Source organism: Lingula anatina, chromosome 1 (genome assembly GCF_051362555.1).
Source record: "Lingula anatina isolate TDL-2025a chromosome 1, LinAna3.0, whole genome shotgun sequence".
NCBI classification, from domain to species: domain Eukaryota; kingdom Metazoa; phylum Brachiopoda; class Lingulata; order Lingulida; family Lingulidae; genus Lingula; species Lingula anatina.
The window spans coordinates 14142563-14164192 of record NC_141767.1 but is presented as its reverse complement, the minus strand read 5'-3'; the positions used below and the strand labels follow the sequence as shown (position 1 = coordinate 14164192).

Below are 21630 nucleotides of genomic sequence, written 5' to 3'. Positions count from 1 at the left end.
TATATTATTATTATTTTAAATCAACAGAACTCAATGAGTTTAAGGTGGGGACGATTTTTTATAGATAAATACCTCTTTTGCGTCCGCTGTTGACGTTCGATTGAATCGCATCTGGAAAGTTTGAATGTTAAATTTGCGCATGCAACATGCAAGCAACGCTGAGTCTAATAAAAAATCAAGTTTAGTGGTGTTGAAACTTATTAAAAACGAATATTTTTTATTCGTCCAAGCTACACACAATCAAACTCAATGTGCATTATTAATGAGTATAATTAAACATGTTATTATTGATAGAGCACAGTTTGGTGGCATTCAAAATAGCTCAACTACTCATGCCTTAGTTGAATTAACTCATAAATTACTAGGAGGACATGAACCATCCCCCACAACAAAGTCTTATGCTCAGGTGTTATTTTTAGATTTTGCTAAAGCCTTCGACAGGATTGATCACAATATCTTAATGAAAAAATTAGAAATTCAAGGGATACCAGACTTTGTAAGATGTTGGATTTATTCCTTCCTGTGTGAACGGTTGCAACGAGTAAAATGCAGTAGCTTTAAATCTGATTGGGTTCAGCTAGTGGGGGGAGTGCCTCAGGGCACTAAATTGGGTCCCATTCTTTTCCTTGCAATGATTAATGACCTGAAAACTTGTTGTTCAGACATTAAGTTTGTCGACGATACCTCCATTTACGAAATTTGCAAATTTGGCAAAACACCGCATCTACCACAAGCAATAGACCAATTGGCTGACTGGGTCAAGCAAAACAAGATGAAACTTAATGTAAAGAAGACTAAGTTGATGGACATAAATTTTACCAAGAACTGTAATCTTACAATACCAACATTGGAAATAGATGGTGAACGTGTAGAAAAGGTCAAAAAGTTTAAGATACTTGGTGTTATTTTAACCCCAGACCTCAAGTGGGCTGAACACATCCAAATCATGTATGCTAAGGCATGTTTAAAGCTTTTTTTATCTCAGACAGCTAAAGAGGGCAAAACTGGACATACAAGATTTATTAACTATTTACCAGTCTGTAATAAGATCAGTTTTAGAATATGCCTGTCCAGTATGGGGACCAGGTCTGACTGCTGAGCAATCTGAATATCTAGAATCAGTTCAAAAGAGAGCCTTAAGGATTATTTGCCCGGGTTTCAGTTATGATGATGCCTTAAAAGTTTGTAACATTGACACCCTAGACAAACGTAGACATTTGTTGTATCAGAGGTTTTATACAAAATTAAAAAATTGTGAAAAGTTAAGTCATTTATTGCCTGAAAGAAACACCCGCCCTTTACGAAACAACACCAAATTCTTACAACCAAAAGTGAAGACGGAACGTTTTAAAAATTCCTTTATTAATTATTGCCTTTTTAACTTGTAGTAATTATGGATGCCTTTTTAATTTGTAGTATTTTAAGAATAATTTATTGTTTTATAATTTAAAGTTTATTGTCAATTTTTCTTTTAAACATTCTTTGTACAACTTCAACCTTAGGGTTGCAATTTTATCTAATAAATTATTATTATTATTATTATTATTATTATTTTATATAAATTTTAAAACGGAAAAAATTTAATTTGGAGTTGAACATTTTATCCACAGATAAGGCACGTTTTCATTTCATATTGTTTTAAGCTGTGTGTGAATCTATTGCATAACGGTCAGCACGAGAGAGAACAGAGCCTTCGCAAGCATAGGAATATATTGCCACTGATTTTTTTTAATTTAAAATGTATCCAGCAAACTACGTTTTATGAACGTAAAACTTGCAGTTAACAGGCATTCGATAAAATAATCGAAAGCCCTATCGAAATCCGAGCATTTCATAATTAATAGAACGGCTTCTTTATCTTTTGATATTTTCAGTATAGTGATTCGATCTAATTACGCGTATACTATATCAAGCACAAATCAACAATTATCGCGCTGTTAGGATAAGGCACCTGTTCCAACGACAAACTTACACTAATACATCTAACATGACGCAAGTTTAACCTCGTCAACTAAACAACTATGTACTTCAGTAGCCAGATACCAAAACTAAATTTCATGTGGTGTTTTCATAATTTGAGGATAAGTTATACCACAATTAGTTTTTTTACAAAAGTATAGGATAAGGTCGACCTTAGGAAATTCTGATAAGCTTCTGTTAACGTCGCCGCTTTTGCTCTTATACTTGGACACGCTCGCAGTGGTCGAATATTTCAAATAGTCAGTAATTAGAAAATGATGACGGCGGATATGGAGACGCCGTACCGTGTTTATACATGCCCACATCAACATGGTCAACTGATGGATGAATATCATGACGACGTAGTTAAATGTTTTGATCTGATAAGCGTACAATTCGGGTGAAATTACAAAGCAAGAACGCTTTTAAAACGTTGTTATCGATCGGGAAAATTGAGGACGACATTGATTATGGATTCTCTTCTTTCAGTAAAGATCTTTTGATTTTCATTTGTTTTCTTTTTTAATTTTTTCATTTTTCATGTCAATGATTTATTTTATTAGTATGTGCCACAGTTAAAAACGTACACGATGCAGAGCAGTTCAAGATGGAATTAAAACGTTGGTACGAAGCCTTTGGGGGGAAGCGATATGTTTTTATAAGGCTCATTTTTCATCCGCCACTTGATTCAGATTAAAAACCGTAAATTTTATCTTAATCTCTCTCACGTTATCAGTTTTATGCCCGTGTTTGTAAATCTGTTAGTTCGGGTTAAATCCCTAATTTGGCCTGGGATATTTGTATACCCTGTACGTTTCAAGGAAGTTTAAAACCCGAACAATTTGATAGAATATCGTTTTCAGCACGTTTCCCTCAGTAAGTTGTCAAGATTAAAATTTGTTTAAAAAAGAAAAAAGTTAAGTTGATAGGTATTGTAAGGATGCATGTTATATATTAGTTATAGATATCTTGCTTAAATTTAAAGCTGAGCCAATTTAAAGAAGGCTAGTTTGACGACGGCTAAAGTTGTCGGGTGAAAATATCGATTAATTTTTTCATTGACTGCCTCATACACAAAGTGTATTTCAATCTCTATTTTCTGTTCTTGGTATCTCTATAATAATAATAATAATAATAATAATAATAATAATAATAATAATGATGATGATGATGATAATAATAATAATATTTTATGGGAAAAGAGTCATAGATTGAAGTAGAATATATTTCATCTTGAACTAATCCCGATACTAATAAAAAGAGTCAACAATAACCGATTACATTTGATCAGTGCGGAGGTTTATACAGGTATACCGCTGAACAAATATCACTTTCGTTTCCCAGCCACGAAGACTGTCAAGATTGAAACACGTCGACAACACGAACTTTTGCATAATCAAATATCAAAGAATAGTCATAAGAATCAATTCCTGATGATCCCTTCAAAAACAAAGCTCTCGACTCCTACCGGTAGAAACGCGGAAATCCCTAATTTGGTTGACTATAAGAAAAGGGCAAATAGGTGAACCCGAGTCCGCCACCCCTTTTCCAAGACCGAAATGGGAGATCTATTCACCCTTCCATCCCATAAGGATAGAAGACGTACTGGAGCCTCAGCATTTAAAACTGCCTTAACTCGAGGGGGAGAATAACTAAAAGTGAATCGAAAATCTCCCCATCCATTGTTTGACTTGCTGTTCAAACATACAGTACATGTGGTCATTATAAGTCTCTGTGCGTGATTTCGAATTGTTGAATTTCATTCACAAGGCAAAAGTTTCTTAACATATACATTTCACGTAGGTATCTGCCTTGATTTTCGGCAAAAAAAAAAAAAAGTGTCACCACATACGCGCTGGTCACATACAGAAAAATTTATCCTGATAAAACACTTAAAATCCTCATACAAACTTGTAAATCTTAAATGATAAATAGTACTTCCCCAAAAAAGACGAGGAGTAGAGAGCTGAAAAAGATTGTAACAACTGTAAGCACTACTTAGAATTAATGTTATACCAGTGACGTTCTATTTTGCCTTTTTTTTCATTCATGTCATAAGCTTGATTGTAAACAAATAAACGATTCAAATAATAAAAAATGAGACCAAAGGGCTCGCTTTCCTAATTTTCCAGTCCGTTCCCAAAAGAAAAGGTATTCTGAGGCAGACAAATGCACTTTTCATGTACCCAGTACTAGTACAAGTGTACCAAATCGTTTGATGTCTTAGGGCCGCTTGTCGGGAAAACTAAACAGGAATAAAAAGAATAAATCTCGTCTAGTCACAATGTCTTGTTTGAACTGCTGTTTAAATACAGTGTTGTTAAGCTGATTCAATACGTTTTCACGCACACTGATGGGTTTCTACCGAAAATAATTACATCTTTCGTCATTATTGGGCTCTGTGCGTGATCGGTGTTTTTACAACTATAAAATCTTAAGTTTTTAATAAAAAATTCTGCTCCCCTCTCACAGCATACACGGAGTCCTTACTGTCGTGTTTTTTAAGCATTAATTGTCATTAAAAAACAAAAAAGCAGTGTAAACACCAAAGCATATATCACGGCGTGGACAATTTAGGTTACCCAATAAGGTTGCAATCCTTATATATAGCCCAAAAGATCTTTTCCACGAAAGCCATTCCATTCACAGGATGAGGAGCGGGCAGCTAAAAAACATTTGTTACGTGACGATTTTGTTACCTTTTGTCATTGTCATTATAACTAACCTGGCGATTTGTCGAAATCAAGATGGGAAAAGCGAGCTTTCGCAAAGAGTAAAGCCAAGCCCAGAGCATCTGAGGATGGGAACCGATGTGGGAATTAGACGCGTTTTAAGTCATGAGTGGAAACACACAAAAGAATTCCTTCACAGAAAAAGTTATAACTTTACTATAAACAATCCTGAAGTTTGCCACACGACGGGCCGCCTTCACGATGGGGTATTTTTACTGGTTATTGTAGTGACGACACCTCAGAATTTCGTGCAGCGTTTACAGTTCCGTCAAACGTGGGGTTCCAGAACGCAATTCAAAGACGAACAAATCCGTACATTGTTTCTTACAGGAAGAGGTCCAAACGCCACAATGCAATACAAATTGAAGGCCGAAAACGACAAGTACGAAGACATTATTCAAGCCGACTTTGAAGACAGATATCTTAATTTGACACTAAAAACGATCTTAGCCTTACGTTGGACGCTACAGTACTGCCCAAAAGCTCTTTACCTCTTGAAATCAGATGACGATATGATTGTCAGCTACGAGAAACTTTCCGAATATCTGTATAGTTTGCCGTGGAAGCGAGTGCCAAGACTGCAGATGGGAACTTTGCTGGTAAACAAACCACCTTTTCGATCTAAACACCATAAGTGGTACACAAGCTATGATGAATGGCCTGAAAAGCATTTTCCACCGTATATTTCAGGAGCGGCTTATGTCTTGGGGCACAGCACCGTGAAAGAACTTTATTCAGCTGCCATGGAAACACCCTTATTTAAATTCGAAGACGTTTTCATGGGAATATGCGCGAGAAAAGCTAATTTAACACTCAGCCATAACCATGATTTGCCAGACTTCCGTATGGGAGATCATTACAGCTATTGTCTATACGATGGATATATCACAATTCACCACGCTGCTGCAAAATTACGCTGGCGATATTGGAAAGAACTTCGTTCATCTCAGCGTCCAAACTGTACTGTCACTGGATGGAAGGTTTTTGATTATTGCTCAAATATAGAGAGCTCTGATCCAACATACTCTGTGCACGGTTGTGAAACCATACAAAACTGGTAGTGCTTAATATAAAGAATACAAGTGGAAAGTAGTTCTTAGACCATGAATATAAATAGCATCCCTTTTCGACGAATAGACAAAATAATGACTGAACTGGTGATTTCATGCGAATAATAAAATAATGTTGTACAAGTTATATCTAGATGCAGATGTGTTTTATAATGCGGTTAACCCTTCACAGTGACGACAACAATCTGCGAAACATGAACACTGGCTCTTTAATTCTTTTGAGAATAAAGTCAATATCTAATAGAAATTTCTCATATTATTTCGTCTTTGAATATACGAGAATCTTCTCTGCGCGCCAACGTCTACGTGTGTGTGTGTGTGTGTGTGTGAGCGCGCGTGAGAGAGATTGCAGGTCGAGAAATATAGGGCGTGAAATGGCTTTATTTGTATTTTAACTGTTTCTTTTCATTTTTTGTTTCTTGTTTTTATATTCCTTCTTTGCTGAATCTTTGAATATCTAGAGAAAGGGGGAAACTTTGAATGTTTCTTCGCCCTTCCGTCATATTCTTATTTCTCTTTTATTTCAAAAGATTTTCAAATTTTTATCATATATCTTTAATATTAAAAATATACTTGTTCTAAGGATTTGGAACAGTTACAAAACATTATAACACGATAAAAAGCTGGATGATGTAGAAAATATTACAAACAAATTGTGGTTTCATTGTTTTGAGCAGCCCCTACCAGATGATTCGCCGTCCCCCCCCCCCCCAAAAAAAAAAATAAATAAATAAATAAAAATAAATAAATAAATAAAAATAAATAAATAAATTTATTCGATAGTGCTGCTTTTCTGTGATATGTAACATAAAAACTTTCTTATCTATATGTTTTTTTCTCGTGTTTTTCCTGTTCATTTGTTGTTGTTAAATGTAATGTATCAATATATCTAGAGTACCTATATAAGTACGTACCTGTACACTGGGGGGAGGGGGGGAGGGAGGTAATTTGTCTCGTCATGCTTAATTTAATTGTTCAGTGACAATTTTATTTTATATTACATATCATCGTTTATTCATCTGAAAGTGATAAATAATGAAACCACATGCCACTGTATTTATGTAACGGAACACATGTATGTTGATTGAATATTGATTTTAAGATTAAGCTATAAATATAAAAAAGCCAATTATTCTGTTGTCAGGGTTACAGTCAGTTTCAGCTACAATTAACCAAATTTATACTGTAAGTGCCATTCTAATTAAAGCAACTAAGGCAACAGCAAATGTACTATTCTCTATGACGCTCTATTATTTACATTATCACAAATATTGATAAACAAGCAAAGGATTTACAAATTACAATACTGATAGAAGCAGAGACATTAAAATATTTGATCGTATATTTTTGAATATCAAAAATATAAGTGTTTAAAGACTATGGAACAGGAAAATGCACAAGAGTGGTTTCTTGGGTGTAATGTTACATAATGCTTTATATCATAATCACTACCAAATTTTAACTATGTATTACTGTTAACGTGGACATTCAGACAATGTAACTGGCACACTGGGTTTGTCCATAAAATGCTTGATTGGTGAAATGTTGAACATTATACACATATACATGAGTGCTCATTTTCACATTCACAACAAAATACATCAGACTGCCCTGAGTGTCAGGGCACTTTAAAGCTAGCTTCTCACTATACCTTTTCATGTGTTAGCTTTACAGCTTTACAGTTAGCTTTACAGTGCTTTACAGCTTTACAGTATTGCTGATTTGGGTTATATATGAAATCAAGATTGAGCTGGCAATACAGAAATCTAGAGTACATCAGAAATAAACCTGGCATGAAGCAAATCTTATGCCAATGTATTTTATTGCTAAGGCTATCCCAATGTTGTGGTCCTCAGAGGAAAAGAAAGTACGAGAATTGGCAAGAGTAGCATATTCTAATCCCTTTTCAACCTGTGAATGTACAATTATAATTAAAACATGACTGTCAATGATTAAATAGCTTTACAATTTTTACACATCACTGTTAAATGTTTATGTCAACACCTGCATTGGTTAAAATTTGGACTTCAATCCATATTAATGTACCTATTATTAACGATCAATGAAATTAGTCCATGGATTCCTTTAAAAGAATATTATTCAGATATGAGCAGCTTCCAATTTGTCAGTAACATATCCAATATTTTCCACTTCTTCAAGAATATTCTTATCTTCTTCGATAACTTCTACCTGATAGGAAACTTTCTTGCTTCTTGCCCAACTGAAGGAGTTATCAAATACCAGTACATCTGAAACAGGTAAAATGAAATTGTTATCACTGTTATCTTTTTACTAAAGAACCAAAGGATTGTGATATCAAGCAAAAATCACAATTTCAAACCATATCATGTAAAATTGGTCAATGAATTAAGATAATGAAAAAGAACTTTTTTGAACAATTTTATCTGGTGAGTAAGAGGTTAAGAGAGACATAAAAACTGTTTCCTACATGTTCCTTGTTCTGTACAGTTGATGCTCCCGTCCTCAGGAACCATGTGGCTGTTTACCCTCTCTACTGGGAGCACAAATTTCACGTAACCATCATTCTCCAGGAATCCTACACCAAAACCAATGTCATAGCCCTCCGTCTGAAACTCCCACCTACAGGAGCAAAAGGGGAGTGAAATCATTACTGTCATCTTTAAATTGATATTTGTCATCTTTTACCAGATATAACAAGCTTATTCTTAACAATATAACAGCACTTCAAATACTCTTTATACAAAAAAGATTGTCAAATTGTACTTTTTCCTTGCAATTTCTTTTAATACCAAAGTTATATATTTAGGCCCATATATCTAACAAAAGTCCAGAATGGCTGACCTATAAGTTTGGAGATTCAAGAATAATACACAGAAGTTAATGTACTGGTAAGGATAAAATTATGTTGACAATTATAATCATACAAAAATATTCGGATCCACAAATTAGAAGGTCAACAAGAAACGGCATACATGTACCTCAGAATCATTCCTGATTTCTGAACCTCAAATTTTAACTCCAATTTCTTGGAAACAGTAGCTGCTGTCATATTCTCCCCAAGACTGTGGTTCTTTAAGAAATAAGACTCTGGTACTTGTCCACCCTGACAAATCTGAAACATTGGACAAACATTAGACAAATAGACAAACACTTCAAGACAATGAGTAATCAAAGTTACACCACTTTTGTGTTCTTAGCAATCAAATCAATAATATATATATACGTCATATCTTTAAAATACAACTGAAAATGAAATTTGCACATCTTGATTTGTTTGAAAGATTGCACATGGTAAGAATCTCTCCCTCTCTCTCTCTCTCTCTCTCGCATACACACATACACACACACACAAACACACTCTGTGAAATAAAAGAACATATTACCATTGTTGTACACCTAGGGTTGCCGTCAGGGTCTGTAAGTTTGCCTCCCAAATATACTGGTAATTGTTCTGCATCAACATACTGTAGGAGAACTTGAGTAAAATTGGCTGGAAAATGTATAATTGAAGTGTGTTTGCTTTTGTCTTAAAAAACTTGTAAAAAGAATTTAAACAAGGCAGCAAAGCTGTCAAATGTACAGACAAAGAACAGAAAATAAAGATGCAAATAAGTGAAAAATTAAATTTTCACAAAAAACTGTTAAATTGCCAGAAAAATTTACCAAACAGACTGTGTTGCCAATTGAAGCTGTATGTTAGACCCATGTTTCTTTCCTGTAAGTTTGAGAACAGTAAGTGACATGATTTCCCTTAAATGGTCATCATAGGAGCAGTGCCCAAAATAGGGGTTTCTTCAAATTTTGATGCAACATTACATAATGTTTAACAGCATAATGACAATCAAATGTTATTAATAAAATATTAGTAACATGGACGTTCAGAAAATGTGACAAGCAAAAGTCTTCAAGATCATGGAACTTTAAAGTCACACCTTGAAAATGCCAATATGTGAAAAATTAAATTTTCACAAAAAACTGTTTAACTGCCAAAAAAAAAAAAAATAAATAAATAAATAAAAATACCAAACAGACTGCATTGCCTACTGAAGCTGTATTTTAGTCCCATGTTTCTTTCCTGTAAGTTTGAGAACAGTAAGTGACATGATTTTCCTTAAATGGTCATCACGGAAGCAGTGCCCAAAATAGGGGTTTCTTCAAATTTTGATGCAATATTACATAATGTTTAACAGCTTAATGACCATCAATTTTAATTACATAATATTAGTATCACAGATATTCAGAAAATGTGACTAGCAAAGGTCTTCAGGCCCATGGAACTTCAAAGTCACGCTTTGAAAATGCCAAAATGTAAACAAGACAGCACTGTTCTGAAATGGGTTTATTTCCATTTTTAACACTTTTTTAACATAAAACAAAATAAACATTTTACTGCCATTTTATATGACCAACTAAGAAAATTGATGAGATGGGAAAAGTATCAATAGAACAGTGTTAAATGTCCAATTTCCTCCATTCTGAGATTCTGAACATAGTGGATGATTGAATCTGACAAACTGCAATGATATGAGTTTATTTCCATTTTTGACACTTTGTTACACAATACATGATAACAAGTTTACCATGTTTTTTACATAATCAACTAACAATGTTGTAAAGATGCAGGAAATATCAAACAAACACTTTTAGGCATCTTATTAGTTAAATAATGAGACTGTTAACATGCCTAATAATTGAATCTGAGGAAATGTGAAAAACAGTATAACTTCTAAAATAATGGCCCGATTATGCTGATTTTCGAACTCAACCTGCGTTTTAGTAAGATTGACCACTCCTGTGAGTATAATTACAATTGGCCAATCCGTTTTTCTTATATTGTGTTATCAGTGTTGTATTTATATTGAAAATAGTGAAAAAACAGCATAAATTCCCTAAAAATGGCCCAATCATGCTGATTTTCGAACTTGACCTGCGTATTATGAATATTCATCAGTTCTATTAGTTTCAAGTCAAAAGGTAAAATGGTTTTCCACTTATCGTGTTATCGGTGCTGCATATATGCTGAAAAAAGTGAAAAAACAGCATAAATTCCCTTAAAGTAACCCGATCATGCTGATTTTCGAACTTGACCTGCGTATTATGAATATTCCTCAGTTCTGTAAGTTTCAAGTCAAAAGGTAAAATGGTTTTCCACTTATCGTGTTATCGTTGCTGCATATATGCTGAAAAAAGTGAAAAAACAGCATAAATTCCCTAAAAGTGACCCGATCATGCTGATTTTCGAACTTGACCTGCGTATTATGAATATTCATCAGTTCTGCAAGTTTCAAGTCAAAAGGTAAAATGGTTTTCCACTTATCGTGTTATCGGTAAAAGTGCACGGCGACGACGACGGCGACGACGGCAACGACGACAGACGCAGATGATGGCTATATGTACAGACACATCTGTGTCTCTACATAAAAATAAAAATCAAGATGGAAGAAAATCCTGTTTGAGAATAACAGAATTTGTTAGAAAAAGGAAAAATAATAAATACATAGTGCACCAATGCTGTGGTCATTAAGTCTACACAAAAAAGCAAAATGACACTGAATTTCTGTGAACTTCAAGTACTATTTCTGTATTGAAAACTCATGATATTAAAATCTAAACATACTCACATCCCAAAACTATAATCTTTTTCTTCATGTCATCACTGATAAGTGGCCGGGCCAGTTTGTACAAGATGGGGAAAATTGATGGAGCTTAAATAAAATCATTAGTACATCAAACTAAAGATCTAAAGATATTTTCAAAAAAACATTTCATCTTTTAATTAAAGGAAGCTGTAATAGGCACAGAAGAAAAAAGTCAAGCTGTTGCTGGCAATCGACACACATTCTTATACTAATCTGATAGATCCCAATTAATTAGAATTTCTCATACTATGCACATAAACCAAGTTAATAAACACACTTTGGTATCTCTATTTAACTTTAAATAACAATTAAAAATCCACACTATACTTTGGATTCATGTTGATGGCTTAAATACACATTGCATACCTATTAACAGAGACCACAGTGTAATTTAAAAATCAATTCAATGAGAGAAAGTTATCTTAAGCCAGCTACATTTTATACATAAGCCTACATTGAAGTAAAGTGTGCTGATATGAAGAACCTTTAAATGGTATATGATCTACATCAGGATTACCCATTCACATACCTCTTATGTGACTGGGAAGTCATAATGTAATGTACATACATGAAAAACAGCCAAATACTGAGTAAACACACACGTATTTATGATGAAATCAGAAAGTGATATCATAGCTATAATTAATAATATTGTTTAAAAATGCTGCATCAGAAAATTGAAATCACCATTGATTACAATGAGCCGTTTCATCATCTCTGGGTAGTTGTCTTCCAGAACTTTTACCAAATGGAGATACATGTCTAATCCTAAAAATTAAAGAGCATATATTTAACAATAAATACTTGACACCAGTTTATAGCATAAGTGGTAAGAGCCATATTCACAAAATCATATCTAAAGCTATATACCACCCTTTTAAAATTCCAAAATTACAATTAAATGCCAAAAGAACTCATTTTTTTAAATAAAGGTATATGAAAGGTAATTTTACCTGGCTTCCACAACCATTTTGTTGTAACTCCAGCCATGTCAAAAATGACTGTCAGTCCACCTACTTTCTTTCCAAGCTAAAAAAAAAGGCAGTGCACTTTATTACATCATTTCTTCTTCTTTCAATATCTTGAAATATACAATTGAAGGCTTAATGCATTTCTTTTTTCAGATTGTCAAAATGGCTGATAAAAAATCCTACAAAAGCCACTTCTTACTTTTCTTTACCTTTTTACTCATTATTTCCCAATCTCTAACTGTTTTTTCACACTGCAACATCTTGGTTTTTTCCAAGTCCACCTTCCTTGCTGAGTACATCAACCCCTTGATGTCCAAAAGTCCAAACAACTCCACGCGGACAGGAGAGCCGTCCTTGTCAAACCCACAAAACCCTCCGGTCAAATATTTCTGGATCACCTAAATAAATAAATTCATCTGTGAAAATTTAGAAAAGAACAGTAAGAATAACTATCAATGGACATGGTCTTTTATCTGCGAGAAGACTGCAAAATTACTTTTAGCAAAATTTCACTGACTTCCACGCATATAACTCTAAAGAACTTGTCATGTTGGTTATTAACATCCTGTGTAAAACAAATTGTAAATCAATAAAAGAAAACAGCAAATTAAAAAGCATTGATAATTCTAGATCTTTTTACCTCAGGAGGCGTGTACTTCTGTAGCAATGTGTCAGCACCTATCTTTTTGCGGAAAGCCATGCTCTGAAAAATATATATATATCCAATAACATTACTTAGATATATTGAAATATATCGAACAATAATACTTAGCACTAAAAAGTTGGAACCACCAGTTTTCACCCATTTCTGCATGTTTTAAACAAAAATACAACAATTTTAGCAAGAAATATTTCCCTAAACCTGTGATAATTCATAGGCATAGTAAAATAAATTGGATGAGTTTGCATGAGGGCCCACTCATGTCAAAAGACCAAATGAAAGCTGAAATTTAAGGACTTCCTTTATCCCACACTGTCTTTTTAAAATGCAGGTGACAGTGCACTTTGAATATCTAGCATTTAATGTATGCATATTCAATATCACATAAAACATAATTACATGTATTTCAATTAGACCTGTCTTTTGATATTTCATTAATTTGGTGAAAAATGTGAAATTTCAAACTTTTGCCATTCTGGAATAAACCATTTTCATTATTCTATCAAGACGTATCTTTAAGATGTTTAAAGTACTTACATTTCTAAACATTCTTTCAGCTTCCATGACATCATAATTTCTAGCTGAAATAACAATGAAGGGTTTTAAAAGCCTAATTATGACTTTACAATTCATACGAGGAAGGAGAGTTGGGTGCATATAGATACATTTGAGTAGACATGGATACAAAGCTGATAAAATTGTACCTTTAAGCCATTTTCTGAGGTAATCATCATTGTCTTGGTGGGATTTGAGTATATCTTTCACTGAACTTCTCAGCTGTAATGAAAAACATATTATTTAAGACAGACATTATTATTTGTGGGAAAAGGTGATGATATAGAAGACTTAAATAAAATGAAAGAAAAATATTGTTTCAACATATTCTAAGCAAATTGTAAAACCAATTACATGCATACATATATATATGCATGTATATGTATTTTTAACAATGAAGAGGAATGAAAACAAGCTTGCTGTCTTATAGCTCTTTAATTATCATGCAGCTATATAGGATTGTCAATTATTTCTCCCAATTATACCAAGCTTTACAGAGATCAGAAACACATGCATGATAGGCATACATATTCCAGCTAATTCCCATGTGCTTCATCCCACTGTATTTTGGCCTCTACATGTATAAATGGTATTCAAGGAGTTGTGAAGCAGTAGGGTTATTTATATCTTTGTCACCAGTCTTTGATTCTGTTTATATCAGACACACTGGTCAATACATAATTTCTGCCTTGTTATGTGGTACATGCAATCTTGGACTTTGGTCACTTTCTTAAGTCTAAAAAATACCATCAGAGGCATTATGCATGCAAACAAACTTAGTCAATAAGGTCTTGGGTATCTTAACTGTTACGAATACATGGTAAGCTGTGTATTCAGTACCAAGGTGTGTTGTGTGTATTAAGCCTTCACAAGCTGAGTGGCAATGAGCCTCTCAGATCCCTATTGTGCATGCAATATGTTAGTATCTACATGTAGTTAAACCACAGCAGTGCTTTTCATAAATAAATAAAAATTGACCTAAAGGCACCCGCTGCAGCACCACTCACTGACCACTGATATATTCAACTGAAGCATAATTCAACTTAAAGCAAAAAAAATATTGAATATTTGAATCCCAAGATTGTTTTTCGTGTTATAATTCAGACAGTCACTTTGTGTTTAATTTTGGCATTTGATCTTGTTAATTCTTGTTGAATCTCTTACCGCTTGGGATGAAGCAGATATAAATAAATAACTAATAAACAGAAAAAATAAAACAAAATTACCCAGGATTTTTTTTGTCTTTGAACACTGTGCAGTAAATTAAAACCCACCAGGATCCAGACTGAGAACAAATCAAATCAACCACTCTATAACATATACATATACCTGTAGTGATCACACACCCACCTGTTTCACAGCTATTTCTTCAGGGCTCTCATCATTGACATGGCTGAAGGTATACTGGAAATTAAAAAAAAAATCTGAAAAACACTGACAGCTTTGATGCTATTTTACTGAATACAGCATTTTTTGCCTTTGAAATGTTACAGATTTTAACTGCATTGCTTGACACCTTGGCAACAGCTCATTATCATATTAATTTTTCTCATTCTTTGATTTTCATGATCAATGGCACACTTAGTTTTAGTCATGAATTCTGGCATTGAGCTACACCACATCTTAACATAACATAACATAACATAACATAACATAACATAACATAGCATAGCATAACATAGCATAACATAACATAGCATAACATAGCATAGCATAGCATAGCATAGCATAACATGACATGACACGACACAACTCGACATGACATAACTGTCATAACATGACATGATATAAGAGATGAATACAGACAGTATCCCAGAATGACACCCAAGCTTCTTTTCATGAAATTGTTTTAAAATCTTTATATATCTGCTAATGAAGAGCTAAAAAAAATCAAATAAATGTATCAAGCTCAACCATAATCTAATTTTTAGCTTATCCTTATGAAAAAATTCAGGAAACAGTGATAAATTTGCACAAGAATTTCTTTACAACCCCCTTATATACTGTAAAGACATGCAAATTTTTCTTCTCTAAATGTTCTGGAATGAGATAAGATATATGTTGTGGTGTGCCTGGTATCAACACTGAATGAAGGCAGATGGTAATTTTTAAAACATTCAGGATGTTCTAAAGAAGGGCTATTAGATGGATTTAGACCTTTTGACTTATCAATAAATATGACATGTTGTTGATTATTGCATATATAATCAAATGACTTGATCAAAATAAAATCCGTGGGATTGCAATGAATTAGAGTAATAAATGTTTTTTTGGCCACTGGACAAATCCAAAAGATTTACACTCACCATTCACTATATGTGATTATTTCTTAATCTTAGCTTTGTTATGGTACAAACAGTGATGAGAGGTGTACTGCAGCCAACCTACACACTTACTTATTCCTGACAGGTACAGTGCAATGTAATGACACCAGCCATTACGCATTATGTCAGGTACATTATGTCATGCCATACACATTCAAATGCAGTTCAAATTGCCTTTTATAGACACCAGGACCCATTCTCCTGCATCAAACATTAACAAACATGTCATGACTGCTTTTTGTTCTCTTGGAAGAAATGTTTAGAAATTATGGTGCAATCTCACAGTCATTTTGCAGCACTTTACTAAAGACTTTGTTTGCTCCCCTGGTCTATGAGTAAGGAAAAGGGGTGTACCTGCCACTGCATGTTGGGTTTTATGGGGTTTATAAACGCCTATTACTAGTACTGTATTAAATCTATTTACACTACCAGGGACGTGATATTTCATCCCATAAGTTATATACTACTGTTGTTGGAGGGGAATAACAAAACATTGATGAATCACTAAGTATCCCTGGCAACAGCTCTATCAATAGAAACAAAAAAAAAAAAAAAAAAAAAAAAGAAATGCAAGACACATAATCATAATAATAATAATTTAAAGTCTTATATCTAATTATGTGTTTAATGCAAATTAGAATGACAAGTAAGAGATTGTGGCTGTAATATGCTGTATTTAAATACAGAATTAAACTTTTCTTGTTTTTTTTTTTTTAATAGGAATGAGCCATTGGACAATCTATATCATATAGTTCAATGAATAAAAATAGCCTGTCTGACAAAACCATACTTACTATCTAGGGTCATTTGCAGGTGAGGCTGCATTCCATAACTGAGCAAAAATGGCCATAATGAAAACATGATCTAGGGTTAAAGCAGGTAAAACCTGTATTTGTAACAAAAAGAGCACTATTGTGGCTTTGTGGACATGTCCACACTAGGTAACTATAACTCATATTTCCCATGTGTCACTCATGGAGAAATGGTTATATGAGCTGGTAAAGGACTTAAAGCCATTTACTCAACATGTCCACTAAGAGCCAAGATTTTGAGAAAATGGCTCTTTACAATTGCCCTTGATGATGGTGATCTTGAACATTTATGGGGACAGGAAGCAAAATATAGTAATTCGGAAAACCTTTGTGGACACAATATTGTGCAAAACAATGAATAATAGGCCACTTAACTCAATCATCCCTCCCTCCCTCTCTCCCAGTAGCTGTCACTGAACATATAGGTGTATATGTAATAGCTTATATTATTAGGGTGTGTGTAGTAGGTATTTGCATAATATTTGTATTTTTTTTTTCATGGTTACCTCTTTCCCATCAAACTATAAACTAAATAACCAACTGGAATTCTTATGCTGCAGTGCATAATGCTTATAAAAATAGTGCAATTAAAATATTTTTGTCTACTTTAAAGTTCTCATTCAACTATCCAATATCACTTTGCAAAACAAACAAAATGCTTATACAACCATAATCTCATAATAGCATATGCACTTACTTTCAAGTATCTTATTGGTATCAACATTCCATATTGATATGGACATTTGATAAAAAGTTATAAAACCAGCTCTGTTATTATATCCTACTCTGTGACACCTGCCAATTATGGAATGTGGTCACCTGTAGAGACACTGACCCTTGCATTGTTAATCTTACATTTGCATTACACTGCCTGCAAGCTGAATGTGTTGCGCAAAAACCATTTATTTGACAACTAATTTTTTTCCCACAATTAGGTAAAACAGTTTGTACAAAATTTGATACATATACTACACAGGTATATGTATAGCTGCATGTAGGTACATGTGCGCCAGGTATGTTCCCGGCCCCTCCCCTTTCACCTACATAGAACTGCCAGTCTAGACTGTATGATGTAATTCTTTGCCAATGTAGTTGTATCAGAAATATTGTAAAAGTTTTGACTGTGCATGAGCAAATGCATGCTTACTATGAGACGAGTAGAAAAAAATTTATAAAATGTCAAAGGAACCAAGTTGATTAAATTATATTAAATATATTTAAAAAATACTATTTTTCAATCATCACAAAAAAGAAAATGAATTTTCAAATGTTAAACAATTGCCCTAAAGATAACTTTGAGCATAAAAAGAACTTAACAGATTAAATATACACACAAATATGGAATATTTTTCAGTTACCTTCTTGGGCATCTTCTTAGTCTGTGACTTCTTCTTTGTACTGCGCCCAAATAACCACATATCCCAAGGATCCTGGCTGACACCTCTGAACTTGACGTCACGGTGAACTTTTCACCTCTTAACGCACCAGTGAAGCTGAAAACAGTACAAATCTATCTGAAAAATGCAGAGCATTGCAACCTCATTGTATTTAAGTGGACGTTTTCTATACAAGTCTCTAGGTATGGGCATTGCTGACCTATTAGTCTTTTATTGATACCTCTTTAATAGGGACAAGAAAAGTTCACAATATTCAACCACTTGCAAAGGTAAACAAGAATAAACAATGGTCAGTTCAGCTCAATTTTGGTACAAATGTGAAGTAAAAACAAAAGTATATACACTAGACCACTTTATAAACCTCACAGATGTATTAGGAAGTAGATCATGAAATATGTAATGTGATAATCATGTGTGATAAAATGAAATTACACGCTAAATCCATGTAGAGGATTTTTTTTCTAAATATCAGTATATTGGGTACCCTGTTTTTGACAGTCACACATTTGAAAATGAGACTTACTGTTAAGTTGGTCAAAAGGAAAATTGTTTAACATATTGTCTGTTTAAGTAAATCCGAAGAGTTCAAAATAGAGGAGCCATAGGAACCTGCATTGGAAAACTAATCCTCAGCCATGCAAAGTAATAACTCAGCACCATCTGATATTATATTCATTATCCTTCATACAAAAATTCCTTAATGCAGTTATTACAAAGATTAAGTCACACAAAACTACCCTTCAGTTCATATTATATGCAGTAAAATCACCACAAATGCTATATAGTAATATACTTTTAATGATTCTAAAATTATGTATCTCAAAGATCGTTAATAATCCCCCCCCTCCCAATGAAAAGATGGTGTCATTACCATGCATGTATATAATGTATTTATGATTCTGCTACTGGTTACCCATCAACATTAATCATATAGGATGGTATTAGTCCCTTGCAGCTAGTGTCTTTTCCCAAAACAATAATATTTCTTAATATATAATGAAGTGTGAATTAAAGCTATATTATAAATCTCAGGATGTTGTATAGCTGTTTGTAATTGAATGTATTAGCACTTAAATAAGTCTGAAAAATAAAAAAGAAACACAAATACCATAGTTGCTATTTTATTACTTTTGTACTTGTTGATATTCTCAGAATTATGAACGATGGAGTTACATGTAAATAAAAAATAAAAATCACATATGCATGACAATTTGGTTAGAGTTTTTAAAAAATGAGTTGTTTTTATGCTTCACTTAGCTCAATATTTTATTTAAAAAATTAGAAATTTAAAAAAATTCAGGAAAACTGATCTACTAGTACAGTGTACATTTGTACATGTGCACCTGCTGTCTATAATGAAGAAATGCACTAAAATTTATGTTTAATTATTAAAATCATTTGAACAACTTAACAGTAGCTAATTTACCATTTCATTCACAATATCCTTCTAACAGGCAATTTTGTAATGGTACTTGCAATTGTGGAACAAAACAATTTCACTTGTGCTGCTACTCATATCAAATTTTTAAAAAATAATTTGGGGGATGTTGCAATCAAAATAATGTTGCAATCAATTGTGCTTTTGTCTAAAATATGCCTGCCTTGGCCTCTCAAAAAAAAAAAAATAATAAATAAATAAATAAAAAAAAAAAAAAAAATAGATATCCAATATTTGAACTACCCAAATCTTTACAAATAGTGATAAAACCTTGAAAACATCAAACCACACTTACTGAAATAATTTTTGTCCTTTGCTGCCCGAGTCTTTTTCGTTCCTTAAGTTTGATGGTGTTTATAACTATAGCACAAAAGTCTATTCAGAATGGCTGTAAATGCTCCTAGGCAGGCTAGCTTCTACACTCCTGTGTTTGCAAAATAATGGTGACATACTACAAATACAGTTTGCTCTAGCAACCAACCTACAGATGGCCCTATTGTATATGCCTTTGGTTTATGTCATTTTAAGCAAACAAAGTGACAATTTTTTAAGGGAAGGGTTACTAAGATTTCTTGTAAAAACAGAAACACATATACTCAAAAAAGAACTAGCCTTCTCAAAAAAATAAAATGTATGTCCATCTTTTGAACAACTGTATTAATCATAATTATATATTATACTGAAATACAATTATTTAATGTACTAACATATGCACACCAAAATAGATGAAAATTGAAATATTACAAGTCATATGTCAACCCTGTGTATAACTACCCCAGACAGGTTATATAATGATAATACAGGTGGGTGGCAGGCTGGTCTATCATTAGATGAATTTTCTTACCTGCCGTTAATCACAGAAGTGTAATATCTTACATCAACTCTATGTGGGCACATGTCATGCATTCCTCCCATAATCTACACTGTATACATAATGATGGCTTGTAATGAATAATTCATTTATGTGTTGTCCACTTGTCATAAAGCTGATTAAAATTACTTTAAGTTTTTTTTTCTTAAAAGAACTGTGTAGATAATTGATAAAAAGCAAAAAATCATACAAGAAAAACAAAATATACCTGGTCACAGCAATAACTCAGATTTCTATGAAACATTTTACATAACAGGCAAGTCAACATATGGATCATTTCTTTCAAACACAACACAAGCTACCGTATAAACCTACAGTCACACAATAATGTTACTGAATAAAAAAACATCCTAGTTTGTTTACATTACTAAACAGATGATTTGGACCTGTTAAACATCACTTACTTCAAACAGCACACATATAGTTCAGTGAAAATGGTTCTGTAACTTACCCTTTACTGTAAGTGAAGATTAAGACGACAGCGAGTATCCATACAATCAATCAATATATAACATCAGGGATAAAGGCTCAAAGCTGTGGTTTGCCTGTGATAGAAGGCTACACCTACTTAAAGACAAAACTAAGCATAATTTAAAATCAAATAAGATATACAAGATATATACCCTAACCCAAATCTCTACACACCTTTCATGTGCACTTACTCTAGGTAATCCGGATAATGAATTAAAACTGATTTTTTATTTAAATCTGAACTTGTTATTTCGATATATGTTTTATGTGTCAAGGCAAATGCAAATAACAAATAAATACTGGACACACAAAACATGCACGTGTCAGCAAATGGGTAAAAATCATTCTCTGCGTCAACCTTAGAGTAACATCTAGAAAAACAAGATAGAAGATGCAACTACTATCTTCTATCTTGTTTTTCTAGATAGATACATATTTTTGTAACCATAGTATATGTAACAACAACAAAAATAGCATCAGCACTGCTGATTGCATTTCACCACAACCAGAAAACTACTGGCCAGGTGTAGCTTACCATAGCAACAAAAATGTCTTAAAATATCAGGTGACCATTTCAAAGTATTGGCAACAGGAGTATTATAACTACTCAGCGTATCACTTCCAATGTCATCCTCTGGCACTTACTACAGGTGTTGGATATCTCACGTTTTCAGCTATTATAACTGTATGTAGTAAAATGTTTTTGATCACTAACTCAGGCAACATATAGATACACGAAATCTATTAA

The 21630-nt window shown here is 33.3% G+C and overlaps 1 protein-coding gene across 3 annotated transcripts; it reads right to left on the bottom strand.

Moving 5' to 3' along the window:
* Positions 1–6727: 6727 nt before the first annotated feature.
* LOC106150968 (retinal-binding protein) lies at positions 6728–20010 on the bottom strand. Of its 3 annotated transcripts, XM_086999662.1 has the most exons (14): positions 19836–20010; positions 18064–18198; positions 14920–14973; positions 13719–13791; positions 13552–13595; positions 12994–13056; positions 12563–12751; positions 12336–12411; positions 12070–12150; positions 11365–11448; positions 9127–9233; positions 8722–8855; positions 8211–8362; positions 6728–8010 (listed from the first exon to the last, which is right to left on the bottom strand). In XM_086999662.1, the coding sequence occupies exons 2-14, from the start codon at positions 18121–18123 to the stop codon at positions 7862–7864; spliced, it is 1266 nt and encodes a 421-aa protein (XP_086855788.1). In that variant the 5' UTR covers positions 18124–18198; positions 19836–20010; the 3' UTR covers positions 6728–7861. The 3 variants fall into 3 exon arrangements, with proteins under 3 accessions (XP_086855788.1, XP_086855790.1, XP_086855789.1); XM_086999664.1 differs by lacking the exons at positions 18064–18198; positions 19836–20010 and adding an exon at positions 16688–16903; XM_086999663.1 differs by lacking the exons at positions 18064–18198; positions 19836–20010 and adding an exon at positions 15876–15899.
* Positions 20011–21630: the final 1620 nt, after the last annotated feature.